The 16,792-nt window shown below is 50.1% G+C and overlaps 1 protein-coding gene across 2 annotated transcripts in view; it reads right to left on the reverse strand.

Moving 5' to 3' along the window:
• Positions 1-6,805: 6,805 nt before the first annotated feature.
• ADCY1 (adenylate cyclase 1 (brain)) overlaps positions 6,806-16,792 on the reverse strand; it is a 133,430-nt gene continuing 123,443 nt past the window's right edge. For both annotated transcript variants that reach the window (XM_012720372.1, XM_012720373.1), the window contains exon 20: positions 6,806-15,086. In XM_012720372.1, the coding sequence (XP_012575826.1) occupies positions 14,748-15,086 (339 nt within the window). In that variant the 3' untranslated portion in view covers positions 6,806-14,747. The remainder of the gene's footprint in view (positions 15,087-16,792) is intronic.

Consider the following 16,792-nt stretch of genomic DNA (forward strand, 5'->3'; position numbering starts at 1 on the left):
AGGCAGCATGGCCCCTTTGTGGAGCAGAACTAGAGGGCTTTCCTCCTTGGGTGGCCACACTCCTAGGAAAATGTTTCAAGTAGGCATTTGTGCTTTCTCCAAAATGCAACTTGCTGCATCTTCTACAAAACTGACCTCTGTGTTTTATTTGACAGGTTCCTGGAAGGAGCTCCTCTGATGAGGACCTTTCTGTCACCAGCCAGCCATCCTTGAGGATGGTCCAAGAGCACAGTATCCCAGAGGTGTCCACCCCAAACTGTGATGTGAGGCCACCAGGCGCTGCCCTGGGTGGTGCCCAGCTGCCTGAACATTCTTCCCAGGCAGGGTCCGGCACCACAGCTGCCCTCCAAAAGCAGCAGCTTTCTACCACACGGGTCTCACAGGTGTCCTGTGGGCAGCCAGAGCCCAGCATCGACCCCTGGGCTTTTGAAGAAGATCTACCCATGCCAACTTCAGGCAGGAGGCAGCAACAGAGGAAGAAAAAGTCCCCCCAAACAAAGCAACGGCCACAAAATGGGGAATTACCTAGGATTCAGGACCCAGCTGGGAAGAGGAGAAGGGACGTGAAGAAGCAGGCTGCTGTGGTAGGCTTGGACCACCTTCATGTCTCCACCCCACTCCTCCTGGCGCTCAGGTCTGTGACCATGGCCCCGCCTGGAGGTGGCCTAGCAACAGTGAGGAGAGCAGACGTGGTTTCTCCCTCACAAAGGTGCCCATAGTTGGGGCATGATGAGGCCACCAGGACTGGAGAAGGCCCTGTGGTCAGCGGCCTTTCTGATGTCCCTGCCCTTCCAATTCCCAGTATCAAAGGGTGCCTGTGGCTCTTGAAGGACCTTTGCTTGCATCATTAAAATATATTCCCTCCTGAAATCCCACTGGTTTCCCATACTCCTCCATCGACTGAAAACATTCCTGGCACCACCAGGCCAATACTTTATGAATGGGGTAAGGACTGGAACAGTCCACTTTCTCCACCCTTGCTTCCCATTCTGGCTGCAGCCTTGAGGGGCCAGTGTGTGGTACCTGCTTCCTTCTCAGTTTGCCGTGTCTGTTCTGCTCTTGCTAGCAGCTCTCCTTGGTATTTGGGTTTGGACATTCTACATTGGCTTTTTCTCCTTTGGGGAATCTGTTTCAAATAGCAGATATCTTCACATACTGAAAATGTTTTTTAATAATATAATGGTTTATTTTTACATCATTCTGTGCCTTTTTCCATCTCAGTTGTAATCTCCATGGGCTTCCCATCACCAAATCACCCATGTGCCATCACTATAAGCCAGTGCATTTCCCCCTGCTCCCATTTTTGATGCCATTCCCCACTCCACCCCTGTAAAATGTCTCTGGTATATAGTTGTTCATTATTATTATTCCCCACCCCCGGTCCTTTATATTCCTGCTATGAGTGAAACCATCTGGTATGTTTCTTTTTCTTTCTGTCTTATTTCACTAAGCATGATCCCTTTCAGTTCCATCCATGTTGCTGCAAAAGGCATGTTTATCTTTTTGACGACTGAGTAATATTCCACTGTGCATATGTATCACACCTTTTTAATCCAGTCATCTACTTTTGAGCATTTGAGTTGATTCCATGTCTTTCCTATTGTAAATAAAGCAGCAATAAACATGGGGGTACAGGTATCTTTTTGAATCAGGATACACTGAATTTTTTTAAGGATAAAATGTAGCAGTGCATGTAAAAATGTTTCAAGGATTGTCTGGCACAAGGTAAGTGCTGGGTGGTTCCCTGATGGTCCCTCAGGGAGACAACTGGGGATTGCCAGGGGTTTGCCAGGGCTCAAATGCTGAGGCTAGACCCATTTGGAATGTCTTAGGCCAACAGATTAAAAGAATGCTGCTTTCCATTGGGTATTAGCTTAAAGTAAGGCTGCCCTTCTCTGAACACAGATGCTAAGCACATTTGATCCCAGGTGTCTTTAGCAGCTAGTTCAGCTCTTCATCTGGAGCTAATTAGTCAGTGGACTTGAGTCATGGTCCTCTTTAATATGTAAGTGACAGCTCACAAGTAAAGTGCCTCTCTTAGAAGGCTTCCTACACATACCACATACACACAGTATTTTTTTTAAAGATTTATTTATTTATGCATACAGAACTGGGGTACAGGCCAGAGGTGCAGAGGTGGTGAGAGGATTCACCAGCGACAGAGTGGGGAGCAGAAGAGGCCGACTGACGAAGTACACTGCTGAGGGGAGCAATGGGCGGGTCAGGAAAGCTCCGTGGTGGGGATTGTACTTATGTTGAAGTGGCTCTAGCTTCTTAGTGCTGTGCTTTAACCCTCTGAGCCAGCAGGGAGGACCACACACAGTATTTTTTCAGCAAAGATCACCTGTGTACATTTTTATTTTTATTTTATTTTTTTTAATAAACACAAACTATGCCCATTTTCAAAGATTCTGAATTAACAGGTATTAGGAGAGTCATTTATTAAAGAATGCATGTTACTATAACAAGAATCTAATATGAATTGAATCACAGAGGCTTATTATCCATATAGAATTGGGATGAAATATGCAGAAAGATTTTATATCTGTTACTTCTATCTTCATATTAAATTTCAACCAGAAGTTTATAAGTTTCACATTTCTCAAGGCTGAGTTGACTCATTGATGTAAGTGCCAATTTTCTTTACCACTTTAAAATGTTTATAATAGAAAATACTTTTACCCTTATTATATATTTTTCCTTCTGTCAAGGCATATTTCTGCATTATGTTAAAATGGTTATGCAACAGGAAAAGAATGTTTTTCATTTTTGTTATAAAAAACTATACAAAAATCTATTTTTTGATATACAGGTATTGGGCCTTATAAAATATACATAGAAATTAAAATATTCTAATGTAACAAGCATTTGGCATAGGTGTAAATGTGAGGTATATGTCTCTCCTTGGAATCATTTTGTGGTTAAAGAAGGTCAAAAAGATGATAAAACTCCTGACAGTGCAAACTTCACAACTTCTTCCTCCTGGTTCTAGCATTAGTAAGTCTAGCTGTTTTTTGTTTGTTTGTTTGTTTGTTTTGTTTTGTTTTGTTTTAATGGAATTCAGTTTATTTTAGTGATGCAGTCAAGGAGAAACTGGAGGTGACAGTCAAAAATACTGTAATATTGGGCAGTCCCTTTTCACAAAATCTTAAGTTTTTTTCCAGTCCTTGTTACTCTTGAGATGGGACTTAGTGGCTTTGGTTTTTAAACATCTAACATTTAGTTTCAGGCTAGACAACATGATTCTATATCTGTATGTAATGAGAAATGATCACCACAATAAGTCTAGTTATCATCCTCAAATCATGACAATGTTTTCCTGTGAGAACTTTAAAGATCTCTGGAAGGTCAGGGTTCCGGCAGAGCACTTTCCTCAGAGAAGCCTTTCTTTTGACAGAAGGAACGAGTGAGGCAATGGGAAATACGCCTGCTCAGGGACATCGAGGAAGCCACCCAGCATGAACTTACCATCCAAGCAGAGTGAGCACCGAGCACCAGGACCAGAAGATCAGGAGCTCCACCCTTGAACCAACTACTTGTCTGCCCTGTCTGTCCAGCTCTGAACACCAACCACATCCTCCTCAGATTTTGCCCCAGGTCTGGCCTAGACCAGTGTTCTTCCCTTTTGTGTCCCTTGGGTGAAATGGGATCAGATCTTGTTATGCAGACCCCAGTGTGATTTTCTGGTACTTACGGAGACGAGGGGTAGAGGGAGCAGGTGTGTTTCCTCTGAGGCTCTTATTTTTGTGGGTTTTTTTTGGATGCACTTGCTATTAGAATGTGATCCTGTGCCTATCAATGAGGACAGATTCTTTGATTTCATCAAGGGCATCTTCTCATCTCCTGGGTCCTCTGCTCCAACCAACAGATCCAAGTCCATGCGCTTCCCATCCAACAGAGGCCTCCTCTCTTCCTCTCCACTTGATTCTGAATTACTTCCCGTTTCTACCACTGCAGTTCTGCTGACAGTCACCCGCAAGGTAGACTTGTCATTTCCTGCCAGAATCTGTGCCTCCTGGGTGCCAGGGCTGTGGGTTCAGGGACATGTCCCAGGCCCACAGTAAACAGCAGGTGCTTAGGAAATGACTCACCTACAGAAAGAAGGGCTCACAGGTAAATGAAGGTGTCGCTGGTGCTGCCCGAGTATGGCATGCATGCGGGATACGTGGGCTGGTGTTTGCAGGTCATCAGAGCTCATTATGCACCAGCGCCACGACTTCTACAAGATGCTCAAGTTTCTTTGCTCCACCAAGCCTGACATGGTCTCTATTATTTACAGCACCAGACGCCCATTATTTACAGATGGCCTGTGTGCTGCAGGTATGTCCACTCATGGCTCGTGTAGACAGTGCTTGAACTGTTTATGATGTTTTTGACAAACAAATGGTTTTTATTTTAATGTTATGATTACATGATTTCTGCTTTACAAAATGTATACATGATGCATCCCTAGGTGATAAAATTTGTATTTGGTTACAATAAAGTTAAATTTGAGTCCATGTTTAACTTATTTTGTATATGCTGGGAACTACCTTCTCCATGTGGAAGGAAATTTTCTCAACCCTCTTTGATGTGTCATGCCTTCCCATGGATACCAAGGTCCCACAAAGTAATGTTTGGCTCTGTGTCTGGGCTCCCTGTTACACCACATCAGATGAACATCCATAGCTTTAGAAGAAGTCTTAGTACCTACAAGGACAAAGAAAGTCCATTTGTCCTTTTTGAAATCTTCACTTTCATACTTAGAATTTTAGAATCAGTCTCTGAGGGACAAAGGCAATTCATAGTTCTATTGTGTGTGCACAAGGGATTTCTGTATTTCGGTTACTGTTAGATACTGAAGATGATACAGCTAACCCTCTGTGCTAAGCCTGCTCCCTAAGTTTGAGGGGGAAGGAATCAAGGTGAGACAGCAAGGCAGTGGGCAAGACTGAGATCTTGTTCACAGAAAGATTTACCTTCCTGACGGGAGCAGATAGCATGCAGGTCACATGACATCATAGAAGGGGAGCCTGGTACCTGGGTCATTTAGGCAGGCCCTCAATGGACATCACTGAAGGAAATATGGAAGCTGAGTGGTCAAGGGGGAATAAATTCAGGCAGGCAGGCAGGTAGTGTCATGATCACTGAAGAGTTTATTTGGTTTTGCAAAGGCTGTTCAGCTGCCCCAGGCCCTTGCTGCTGCTGCTCAGGCCCAAAAAAGTGTCCCAGCTGCACAGTCTGAGAGAATAAATAAATGGATAGAGGTCACAAGGTCATGCGCGGTGGTGGCCAGGCTACCAGTGCTTGCTTCTCTGACAGAGGAGCACATTGGAGAGTGATGAGGTTTGTTGGTGACTGGAGTGTGTATGAGGACTATAAACGGGAACTCAAGGGTCCTCTCAAGTCACTGGCCTGAAGTCACATGTCCACCGCACAGGCTTCACTGCAAACCTGCCCTGGGGGACACACCTTACAGAGGCGTGAGGACTGTTAGGGCAGGAGGCGGGAGAGTGCTGTGAACGAGGGAGGGCCCAGGCACTGAGGGAGGGCCCAGGCACTGGGGCGGTGTGCCAGGGACAAGCTGAGTGCCCCTGTCAGACTGGGTAAGAAGGCACAGGACAAGGCCCTCCCTGGTGGCGCAGCGGGTTAAAGCACAGCACTGAGAAGCTAAAGCCACTTCCATATGAGTTCGATTCCCGCCTGCCCCGGAGGTGACCACATGGAGTGGCAGACCTCTCCTGACCCGCCCACTGCTCCCCTCAGCAGTGTACTTCGTAGATCTGCCTGTTCTGCTCCCAGCTCTGTCTCTGGTGAAGCTTCTCGCCGCCCTTGAGCCTCTGGCCTGTACCCCAGCTCTGTATGCACAAATAAATAAATCTTTAAAAAAAAAATGGCACAGGACAAGGTCACCGGTACTAGATGCTTCACAGGTCGAAGAGATGAGATATGGGGTCTTTTGAGAATTTTTAGTGGATAGAGAGCAAGGGGACAGTAGCTTGGGAGGTATCAAGGTTAGGAAAACCCATTTTTTAAGCGTGGGGAAAGAAACAAATGAAAGAGGAAAAACTGAAGAAGTCAAGTTATACAAAAGCCAAGGACCCCCGGGCACCTCTGCAGACCCCTTCTGCAGTCTCCACTGTCACCCTTGAATAAAGCTAATCCATAGGACCCAGTCTTCCCAACAAGAAGGAAATACAGGCTTGTCATCTACTCTTCTCCCTCTTCTCACCCTCACACCGAAACCACTGAGCTGCTCCCGACATTGTCCCCTCCTCCAGCTGATCTTTACACCACCCCAAGGACTTCTAGGGCCCTGGCTCTACTCTGGGCAGGGGTGGACTTTTTTACTAAGCCATGACAACAGGCCTCACTGGTTCTGCTAAACGCTGGCCCTGGGATGTGTGACCTCTGCCTGAAGGTGGTTATCTCCACTTGTATAAGTGGCCAGGGACCTAAAGACCCCTAGATCTATGGGAGGTACAAGGCAAATAGGGTGAACCCCAACTTTCATATTTGGAGCAGAAAAAGATTTATTTCCTATTTATGAAAGATGAAAATAGCAGAATGCCAGTCTCATGAATCAGAGACTTGGCATGGAGAGTTACAAATAACAAATTATTTCCCTGGAATATCTTGTTTAGAAGGAAATATAAAGAGCTGTCATGTGTCCATCCATGGCCACTACCTGTCACGTGATGGGCAGAACTGTGCCAGGAGAGGACATGAAAGAGTGTCCCATGCAGGGTAAGTAAAACAGGCAGAAAACCACATGCTATACGACAGGTTGTTTTTTCAATTAAACTGGCTACAAAGCTTAGCCAAGCAATTTTTTCCTTTATTTTGTTAAATAAGATTCCAGAAAGTATAGTGCAAACACTCAGTAGAAAAGTTGTAATTAAGAAATGTACATTCACACTTAACATCAGTCCATTCACTTAAAAAAAAATAGGACAAATTATGTAATTACGTGTCTCAATTTTTTAACAATCTTGGAAGACTGGAAGGTACGCCACAGTGCTCAGTTGACGTAAAAATAGACCCGTATGGAGTGTATACAAATCTATAATGAGAAGTTACATCAAAGTGACTCGAAGCTGCTGTCCTGATATGCCTTGTTTTCATCTCTCGAGAAGCATCCTCAAGAGCTCCACCAGTGGGCGGTCACACTTGCTCCCTCATTCTGGATTCCAAGTGGGGGTGCGGCCAGTGCTAGCTGGACATGGAAAGGCTTGGTTTACACCAGGGAGTCAATTCAGGAGTGGGCCCTGGGGTCGCCTTAACTGAGAACCGCGGGGATGTCATAGCGATGCCTCCTCCTCACTGGGGCAAGCTGCTGTGCAATCAGTGTGAATGAGAAGCAGGGAGGAAGGAAGGGGCATGGGCTGGAGGGCTCTGTGTCATTGGTGTAGGAGCTATGCAGGCTGGGCCTCAGATGCCCCTGCAGGGATGTTCTGTGCCGGTTGGCAGATACCCAAGGTGGACATGGTTGTGTTTCCAAACTGAGTTTCATACAATTCGAATTTCATGACATGAGATTCCAGGTACAAATAAATGACTTGGATGTCCCCAGTTTCAAGAGGAACAAAGGTAAACCTCACACCTCTCCAGGACCGACACTTGGAGTAGGGGTGGTCAGTGTGTGCATGAGGCAGCCACAGGCTGCCTCAGGATTCCCAGAATGTGGGGATGGTCCCGAGACTTGTGCTTCCTGCCCAGGGCCTGGGATGGCAAGGACGTTGCTGGTAGGAGGCAAGAAGCAAGTTCTGACGGCCACTGGGCCCCTGGCCCGTTGGCCTGCCATGGAGGGAGAGCCCCTGAACACAGCTCCCTGAACTACCAGTCTCAGACCATCCACTCACGTCTGTTAGGCCCTGGGGTATGAGTCTAGGATACCCTCTCTGTGCAAAGCCCTCAAGTAGTGACGGCAGGCCATTTTAGAGCCCGACCCATCTGAAAGTCAGCTGTCCGGTCCAGCAGGAAAGCTATGCCGGGAGGCTGGACTCCACTCAGGAGCGTGCCAACTTCCAGCCACCTGTCTTGCCTTCTGAACACTCCCAGTGAAATCTCCTTGGTGTCCGCTCATTCCCCAGCAGGGTACACTGACCTGCTGAAACTGTGCTGGGAACGTGACGACGCCACTGAGTGGCTAACAACAAAGTGAGAGGAGAAACAGCAAACCCCACCTTCCTAAAGCTCACCCCACTCCTCAGCAGGAACTGGGGGGCTGGGCTGGCTCTATGGAAGTGCAGAAGTATGTGTGCCTTGGGCATCTTAGGCTCCCTATTTGACAACAGAGGGATCTTGCAGAAAGCAGGGCATGAATGCCCTCCTCATTTTGGGGTGCTCTCTTAGGAAGAGTCTAGCTTGTGCAGCTGTACAGTTTGAGGACAGAAAGTGTGGCAATACAAGGTAGGGATGTTTCAAGCCTAATATTCTCTGTCCTTACAGGGTCAGTCATTAAAGGAGAGATAGGGTTTAGCCAAGAGGCTCTGTCTTCTAATGTAGCAATGTGAGATCTCATGAGGACAAAGCCCAGGGCTCCTCCAGGGATAGGCTGTGGGTTTGTACCCATTCACCCGGGGACAAGAACCAGCCTGCCCAAGATGTCCTGACAGTAGGGGGCATTTGCAAGCTAAGCAGCTAGAGGGCCCCATCAAAACCGGCACAATTTTTGCTATCTCACTGTTAACCATGAGACATTGAGTACAATGGAAAATGAAGAGGACCAGGAAGGGAGAGGAGTGGCCCTCGTCCGGCACTAGGTACCATGTGACCTTGCCTGAGACTTAGTGTCTCTGAGCCCCAGAATGCTCACTGGCAATGTGGGGGTTGTAACCACACCTCCCTCAACAGGTTGCTTTGAGGGAGAACTCTGTAAGCTATTGACATAGATTTCAGTCAGAGTCATAAATGTATCCTTGGTTTGTGGTCACATAAAAAAGCCCAGTGGAAATATGACGAGAGCAAATAGGGCCTTTCCCTGGGTGAGCAGGGCAGAACATACAGTGAGGCATAGGAAGAACTCCTGACCCCACACAAGAATGAAGGGTGGCAACGGAGGGACTTTCGTCCCTCGGAAGGGCAAGGAACAGGCTGACGGCTGTGTTAGGCAAGTGGCAGCAATTGCCTCGTAGTGGTCTTCTGATTCTAAGGTGCTATTTTAGCCAGCTGTGAGGCATGACCAAGGAAGACCACCTGTCTATGGTTGTCTCTTCCCACTGCACGGTCTAGACTGACGCTGACGAATGTGCAGCATGAAGGCCTGGCCCCCAAATGGCTCCTGGGGGAGTGAAAGGAGATGGAGGGAGAGTGTGGGGGGAAGGCCCTGACTCCCTACAGAATTCCTGTGTGACTTCCACAGACTTCCACGTGCTCCAAAAGCCCAAATAAAAATAAAAGAGCCAGACAAACAACAGAAGACATGCCTCAATGCCCCTGGACTTCAACACTGATAATGTAGAGATTCTTAGAAAAAGAAAAAAACCAAGGAAAGAGACATTCTTACTCTCTAGCAGTTGCTGGAGATGGAGGACCAGGAACCACTTGGCCTCTGGGAGAGTCAAAGCTGAGCCTAGGGACACACACACACACACACACACACACACACACACACACACACACAGATTTGAACTGGGCATGACCTCGACAGACTGATTATTTTTATCTTAGTGAACAGATCTGATATGGAAAAGATGGATTATATGTTGAGGAAAATTTAATACATACATACACACACACATATATATACATGTGTATATGTATATATATATGTATGTGTATATAAGTTGTTATCATGAAGTTGAACTATTTGGGGAGGTTGAACCCCCAGAAGGGTACCTGAAGTCAGGTTGGACAACAGGTGAAAATGTCCAATCACATCACAGGACCTGCCATTAGTATGGGGTGCAGTGACAAGGACAAAAGAAAACTCGAATCTTTTCCAAAGTCCCCTTTGGCCTCAGGGAGGTGAAGCCAAGAACAGCACCACCACCCCATGCATGGTTGTGTGGGGCTGTGCCCACATGGGTAACTGACCCCTTGAGAGAAAATATAGATTGACGCTTAGACACTGGGGCTGGGCCCACAATGCAAAGTCAGTGGGTATGGCTGGTTCACTGCTGGTCACACCAGCCTCCATCCCATGCACTCTGGCCCCTGCACCCCAAATTCCTATTCCATAGTACTGCATTGTCTCCCAGGCACAGGCCTGCCTTCATCTCCTCAAATCAGGTCCCTGAAACAGTTCACACAGAACACAGGTTCAGTGGCCTGTCAGCACTCCATGGGGCATCTGCCAATGCGAGTCTCACCCCTGACCACACACGCACACACACACACATGCACACACACATGCTTCAGAATTATCTTGGGAACAATTGGGAGGTTCTTCCTTGGGCTGAGTCAAACAAGCCTTCTTGAAGGTCCACCCTTGGCCACACCCTCACCCTATCCTTCAGGAGGTCTTTCCCTGTTCCTCATAGCCCTCCGCCTCAGACCTCTGTTTGGTACAACGGTAGCCTCGGGTCTTGGCTGGCAGGTAAAGGGCCAGGGCCTGAGGGAGGTCAGTCACTGCCACGCCGTACAGTGTGCACACTGACAGCAGACAGTGTGGTATCCGCGTGCCTCAGCTATGACCTCTTTGTTAGCCCCCGACCTCAATGTGGAGGCCTGACTCATCACGAATGACCCTCCCACACCCAGGCCTGCCTAGCGTGGGGTCCCTGGTCCTGCTTGTTAACCAACCACCCCAGCTGATCACTCCTGCTTCTGACCTGAACCCATTTCTGGCCTACAAACCCATGAAGACAAATGCAAAGGCCAAGACACCATCTGAATAAATGTCACATTTTTCCATCATCCATTGCTATGAACCTGGAGCTGTCAATGGCTCCAACTTTCAAAGCACACTACAACTGGGGAAGCAGGATGTCTGTGTCCAGGGACAGATCCAGGCCATCCCGCTTGGAGCCAGCTCCTGCAGCCCGGTCACAGCTCACCCTTTATTTCACCACACCAAATACCTTGAAATCAATTGCCTCTAAGGAGGCTGCTTTTATAATGTATGCCACCCCAAAACAACAGGCAAGTCAGTGTCTGGGTGTGCTATAGATACAGCCAGTCGGTCTGGACATTTCAGAATCACAAGTTTTAACAGCAGTTCTGTGACCTTCCCTGGTCAGTGTTATTCTCCCACGCCCACACAGCAGGCTCACGGTCAGGGAGCATTCACTTCACGAGCCTAGATGTCATCCGTATTGTGGGCAGGATCTGCCACGTGGGTAGGGACCGGCAAGAACCTATGACCCGGAGTCACTGGGATATGCAGTGCAGAAGAGTGAGGTGCCCTGGAACAGAGACGGGTCGAGAGAAAACCTAAATGGGTCGATAGGCCAATCCCAACCCTTCTTGAGTAGTGGCTTAAAGCAAGGATGAACTGCTACCGCACTGTTCATGGGACTATGGCACAGAGTTCCTATCAGATGGAAAAAAAACCTGGTATCTCTGAAAGTTGAAGGTGGGTGGCTGAACCCTGTCCAAACTGAGCCCCCCACACCACCACCACCCCCCACCCCCACACTCAGAACCCATTTACCCACAGGTGTCAGGGGACCTATCAAGAGACAGGTGTCAGGTGACCTATCCAGAGGATTGTCCCTACAGGACAGACCCTACACTCACCACACCCTATGGACAGCAGAGATTCGGTCACAAGAGTGCTGGATCTGCACAGATGTTAGGGTGGCCTTGTCCCCCTTCTCCTCCTCCAGGGATGACTTGGGCCAGGGGCTGAGACAGGCTCTCTGCTCCCAGTGGCCGGTGCTGACAGCAAACCTCACCGAGTGAGGCACCCTGAGCCGGGCCTGTGGGAAGGGCTGAGGGGCCCCCACAGTATCATTCAATTGAGCAGAACTGACTCGTGATTTGTCTGAGTTGCCAGTCTGCTTTGGACTAGTCTCACCTCTAGAGTTTGAAGCTACAGTTATTGCTTCTAGTTACAGAAGATACTTGGAAGCCCTGGTAGCTTTAGCGTCTGAGAAACACAGGCAGGCTCCAGGTCGCTGAGTCCATGAGGGACGGCTCTGGGACACAGACACCGGGACCAGCCCAGGATCAGGGTTTGTGGAGGCATTTGAAGTTCAGGCTGTGCTCTACTCTACTGAAGTGGGGCCTAAGAAGCATGCGAAGGTCCCAAAGGGGCACATGGGGTCATTCCAAAGGGTCAAAGCTTACTCAAGCAGGGAGGTGAGGCCTAGAAACATCAGGCATGTGGCTAAAGTGCACCATTCACACAGGGGAGGGGGTCTTCATTTTTGGCAGGAGTAGACAGGGGCACCTATAACCAGTGCACTATTTACAGAGCATCTTAAATAGAGAGAATCCTACTCAAAAGGCTCTAACATTTGTACATGAATATTGTACAACATTAAAAATAAATAAGGCAATATAATACAGTCTCATCACAAATAAAGAGGAAGTTGTTCACCAAACCCCAAGGAGCGGAATTATGGCTAAACACGACTCCTGTGCCCACAGGAAGCAAGTAGGGTTTGGAACTGCTGATGATGAAGAAGATGTTGCTCATTGAAGTAGAAACCTCGCTGTTTCAGAACAGTCGAGCGCCTGGATGGCTTTCCCCTGCTGCTGCACAGGGAGCCACGCACTTGGTGGCTTTGCATAGCATGTGCAGGGTCTCAAGGCCCGAGGACCCGAGGTACTATTCAGCCTGGCTTTCACCCGGAGGCTCATGGGTGATCTACCACCGGCCCCCTCGGAATGACGCCAAATTCAACGTCTGTGGTTGTGGGAGAGCTGTTCATCCTTAAAGCAGCGAACTTATGCTTGGAATCATCCAGACTGCCTGGCCATAATTCTAAGGTGCCCATGGCCACACTGAGCCCACCGGGACTTCTCCCCGACCCCACCCCAGCTACGGCCCACGTCCTTCATCCCCACTGCAAAGTCCCCTCTGCCATGTAGCTAAGTATATTCACAGGGTTGGGATCACTGTCCTGTCCACACACACCCCACACACCCCACCCCTGGTGGAAGCCTGGCTCAGAGGCCCAGCGCTGCAAGACAAGTTGACAGACCAGGCCAAGGCCAGGCTTCCAGCCCCTCAGCCAGCACAGCGCACAGCACACAGCCCGGGGGCCCTGACTCAGTTTTCCCTGAAGGAATGATGCCTGTTGCTAAGGGCTGTGGGGACATTCACCTTCGCGTCCTTCTCCACCAAGTGCTGGCCCACACAGCAGATGTGCAATGGTGCTTCATGGGGCATTGAAGAAGCACCGTCCACCCTCCCTGTCTCTGCCCACTTCTTACATCTCTGACCCCTCCACACCCAGCCTGGAGACTGACACTGGGGCTGCCCCAACGAGTCCTGAGTTGGGTGACCCATGACAGCAGAGGCCCTACTGCCCCCAGGTGACAGAGCTCACCTACCCAAGAGGGCGCAACTTGCAGGACACCCCACAGGGTAGTCCAGAGTGAGTCCCTGTGCTGATCCTGAGCAACTGGGACCCCCAGGGAAGGATGGGGTGAGAAGTGGCCTTCTCAGGCCTGCGGGTACAGGGGACCTGCAGGCCTGAAGTCCCACCTGTCTAAGCTGTGTTCTCCAGACGCCCCTCCTGATGGGCCTGCCCAGACCGCCCCTCCTTTCAAGCTGCCTTCCTCCCTGCAGCGGAGAGCATCTGAGTCTCCAGAGGTTTCAACCTGGTATTTATGGCCAGTCACTTCTTGTGGACCTCCCGGGGGTCTCACCCCCAACCCCCACAGTGCATCTGGCAAGTCCTCGCCCTGCAGCTCCAGGGCTGCCACAGAGATGTATGAGGGCAACTCCAAGTCTCACACCTGCAGTCTCTCTCTGCAAAGTGGAGCTGGGCCACAGGGGCCTATGGCCATACACTGCAAACCACATCCGGGGGCTGGTTGCCAAAGAAAATCTTCCATCAAGGAAACTTTCTCATGGATGTGAGGGTCACCTGTTCTCAGGATCAGCAAAGCCTCACACCACGATTAGATGCACAGACACAGAGGTGCACGGCCCACAGGGGATAAACACCCTACCACCTTCCTTCTGTGGCCAGTACAGCCACACAGGCGGAAAAGGGGGTGCCCAGGCTTTATGGGGACTGGTGCGCTCAGGTAGGACAGGTGAATGCACAGGCTGAATGCGATGATGCTGGTCACAATACATTGTGGCTGCCAAGTTCCCCCACCCTCTCTGAGAGCTCCAGAAGACCAGCCTCTGGCTCTCAGTTAAAATCACTTTTGATGAAAACCAGCAGCCACTACCATCCACACCGTGGGCCAGGGTATCTTAATCCTGCTAACCGTTACCTCAGGGCCGGCCAGCTCTGAGTCTGGTTCTGCAGAGCAAGACCTGACTCCCACTCTGGGTCCTGCAGGCCATTGCCCAGGGTGGGAACCGCCCTCCAGGTTAAACAGATTCCTCTCAGGGCACCTGGTCACTCTGCCAGCCAGACCTCCGTGGCATACCTGTAAAACTGCAGTCTTGGTGGATGCACTGAATTTTTAACACCCTATGCTGACCTGGCCCACCCTCTACCACTGAAAGATAATGGAGCAAGCAGAACTCCTATGAAAGGCCCAGCATCCATGCAGATGGGTTTCTCCCTTCATCTGAGTTACTGTCAAGCTGCTCCAAGTTATGCCCGTCCCCAGCCCAGTTGCTGGCCACCTGCTCGGTTGGCTAGATTGGTCTCTGCTGGAGCTCCTGCCCCCAGAGGCCAGCGTGGAATCCACTAAGCCTCCTTCCCAGCTGCTCCAGGGGGCAGGTGCTGGCTGGGGGGCCCAGAGGTGAGCCTCGAGCCTTGCAAAGTCCCCAGATTGGCTCTGACAGGGAGGCTGGCCACAGGGGACACTGGAGGGCGGCCGGTGGCCAGTCTGCTCTGAAGGCCGGCTCTCCCGTAATGACACATTTTCCGCTCTGAGTTCAGGGACCTGGTTTGGGAGCCATTTCCATTGGTTCTGCCTTCCAGGAAGTACGTCAGCATCTCCCCCTTGCCCTTGACGCTGACCTTGCCTCGGCACACGAAGTGGTACGCGCCCTGGCACAGCAGCCGGTGAACTTCCTCAGTCACCTGCAACAGAAGAAAGCAGGGGTTACTCTTGGTCCACAGTGGGTGGCCCTGGGGTGAGCCCATGGAAGTGTTCTACTCCATCTGCCACTGCCTACCTCCCACAACCCAGTCTCTCCAGCTTGGCCTGGAGGCCAGGGCCTCTGTTGTTCCATGGTCACTGGTCACCAAGAAGGGTATGAAACTGCAAAAAGAACCCATGGGACCTGGGGGCCCTAACAAGAACAATGTGGGGGAATCCTGCCTCCTGTTACCCCTGGAAAGCTGGAAAAGACAGTGTCTACCATCGAGGTGCCCAGAGGGCGTAACTGCAGGCTGGGCAGGGCCAGTATGGACTGGCACCAGCAATGTGAGCTCCGTAGTCATCCCACACTCTGGCCAGATGCCTGCACAGGATCCAACTCTGGCTGTGGAGAGACAGGAGCAAGGCTGGCCTCTGGACCCGCACTCTCAGCACCTGAGTAGTCCTAGATGTTTTAGGGCCCAGGTGTTTGACCACCTCGTGGAAGGGGAGACGGCAGGAAGGACAGCTGGGACAGAAGTTTCACCCCACTGCTGGCACAGAGCCCTCAGGGACCCAGGTGGGGGTGCAAACTGGCTCACCCAGGAGCCCTTTGTGCCTCATGGGCAGGACACAGAAGCCACTAGTACAGAGTGCTGGGCAAGTCCCAAGAGAACACAGGGTCCTGGCCTGACTCCCCTGATTCTCAGATTCCTAACCATTTTAGCTGGAAGGCCTGCCAAACACAGCCAGAGACAAGATAAGGGTTGCGAAAGCACTTTCTAATAAAGTCCAATTAATGGAAGAGAACAGGATGTTTGGTTTCTCTTTGTTTTACTATGCAGGTGACCCCTCCCCTCCCTGGCTGCTCTGAAAATATCCCAAGCCACCCCACACCCCACACACAGACACACGTAGGTGGCTGGCCAAACTCTGGTGATTTTCGCTAACTCAGTCCACTCTGAACCACGCCCTCACAGGGTCCAAGGCACGTGGGGCCTGCAGAGTGGAGGCAGCAGTACCCTGGGCCCTGCCTGCAACTTGCACATTGTGTGGGGAATGTGGCGCTCTGCCTTGCTAACTGTTGGGAGTGACCAAAGATTTACTGACAAGGACTGAATTAGGGCAGGTAAAGAATTGAGTCTTGCATCCAAGCTTGATAAAGTGGTAATAAAGTGACCTTGCATCCGGGATGGGACTAGAAGAAGGTGATAACGAACTGGGCCTCACATCAAAGGACACAGTCACCCCTTGAGTTTAGAATCTATATAAGAGACCCTTCCCCCTTATTGGGTTGGCAGTAGCTGCGGACCCCACTCTAGGGGCTCTGTCTCAGCTGCTGCCCGAGAGCAATAAACTCTGCTTGCTCAGCCTTTCTGCCTCCTGCCTTACTTTCTTGTGGCCAGTCACAGAAGTTGGGGCAAAACACTAACATCAGCTGCTTCCTTGGGCATAACTTGGATCCCCTCAGGGGCAGTCAGGACCCCACACCAAGGCCCAACTTATCACAGCACTCAGACCGAATTTAACCAGCACCAGCTGAGTAAAGGAAGGAGCAACGAAGGGGGAAAGGAAGATGAGATAGGACAAAGCAGACCTGCTGGAAACCTGTCAGCGGCAGCAAGGAAAACAAAACCACCACCAAATACCAGAACCTGTACAGCTCCTGGGCCAGAAAAACCTGCCTGTGGCTCTAGAAGAACAAGCT

This window comes from Condylura cristata, unplaced genomic scaffold (assembly GCF_000260355.1).
Source record: "Condylura cristata isolate star-nosed mole 26May11 unplaced genomic scaffold, ConCri1.0 scaffold00004, whole genome shotgun sequence".
Lineage (NCBI taxonomy): Eukaryota > Metazoa > Chordata > Mammalia > Eulipotyphla > Talpidae > Condylura > Condylura cristata.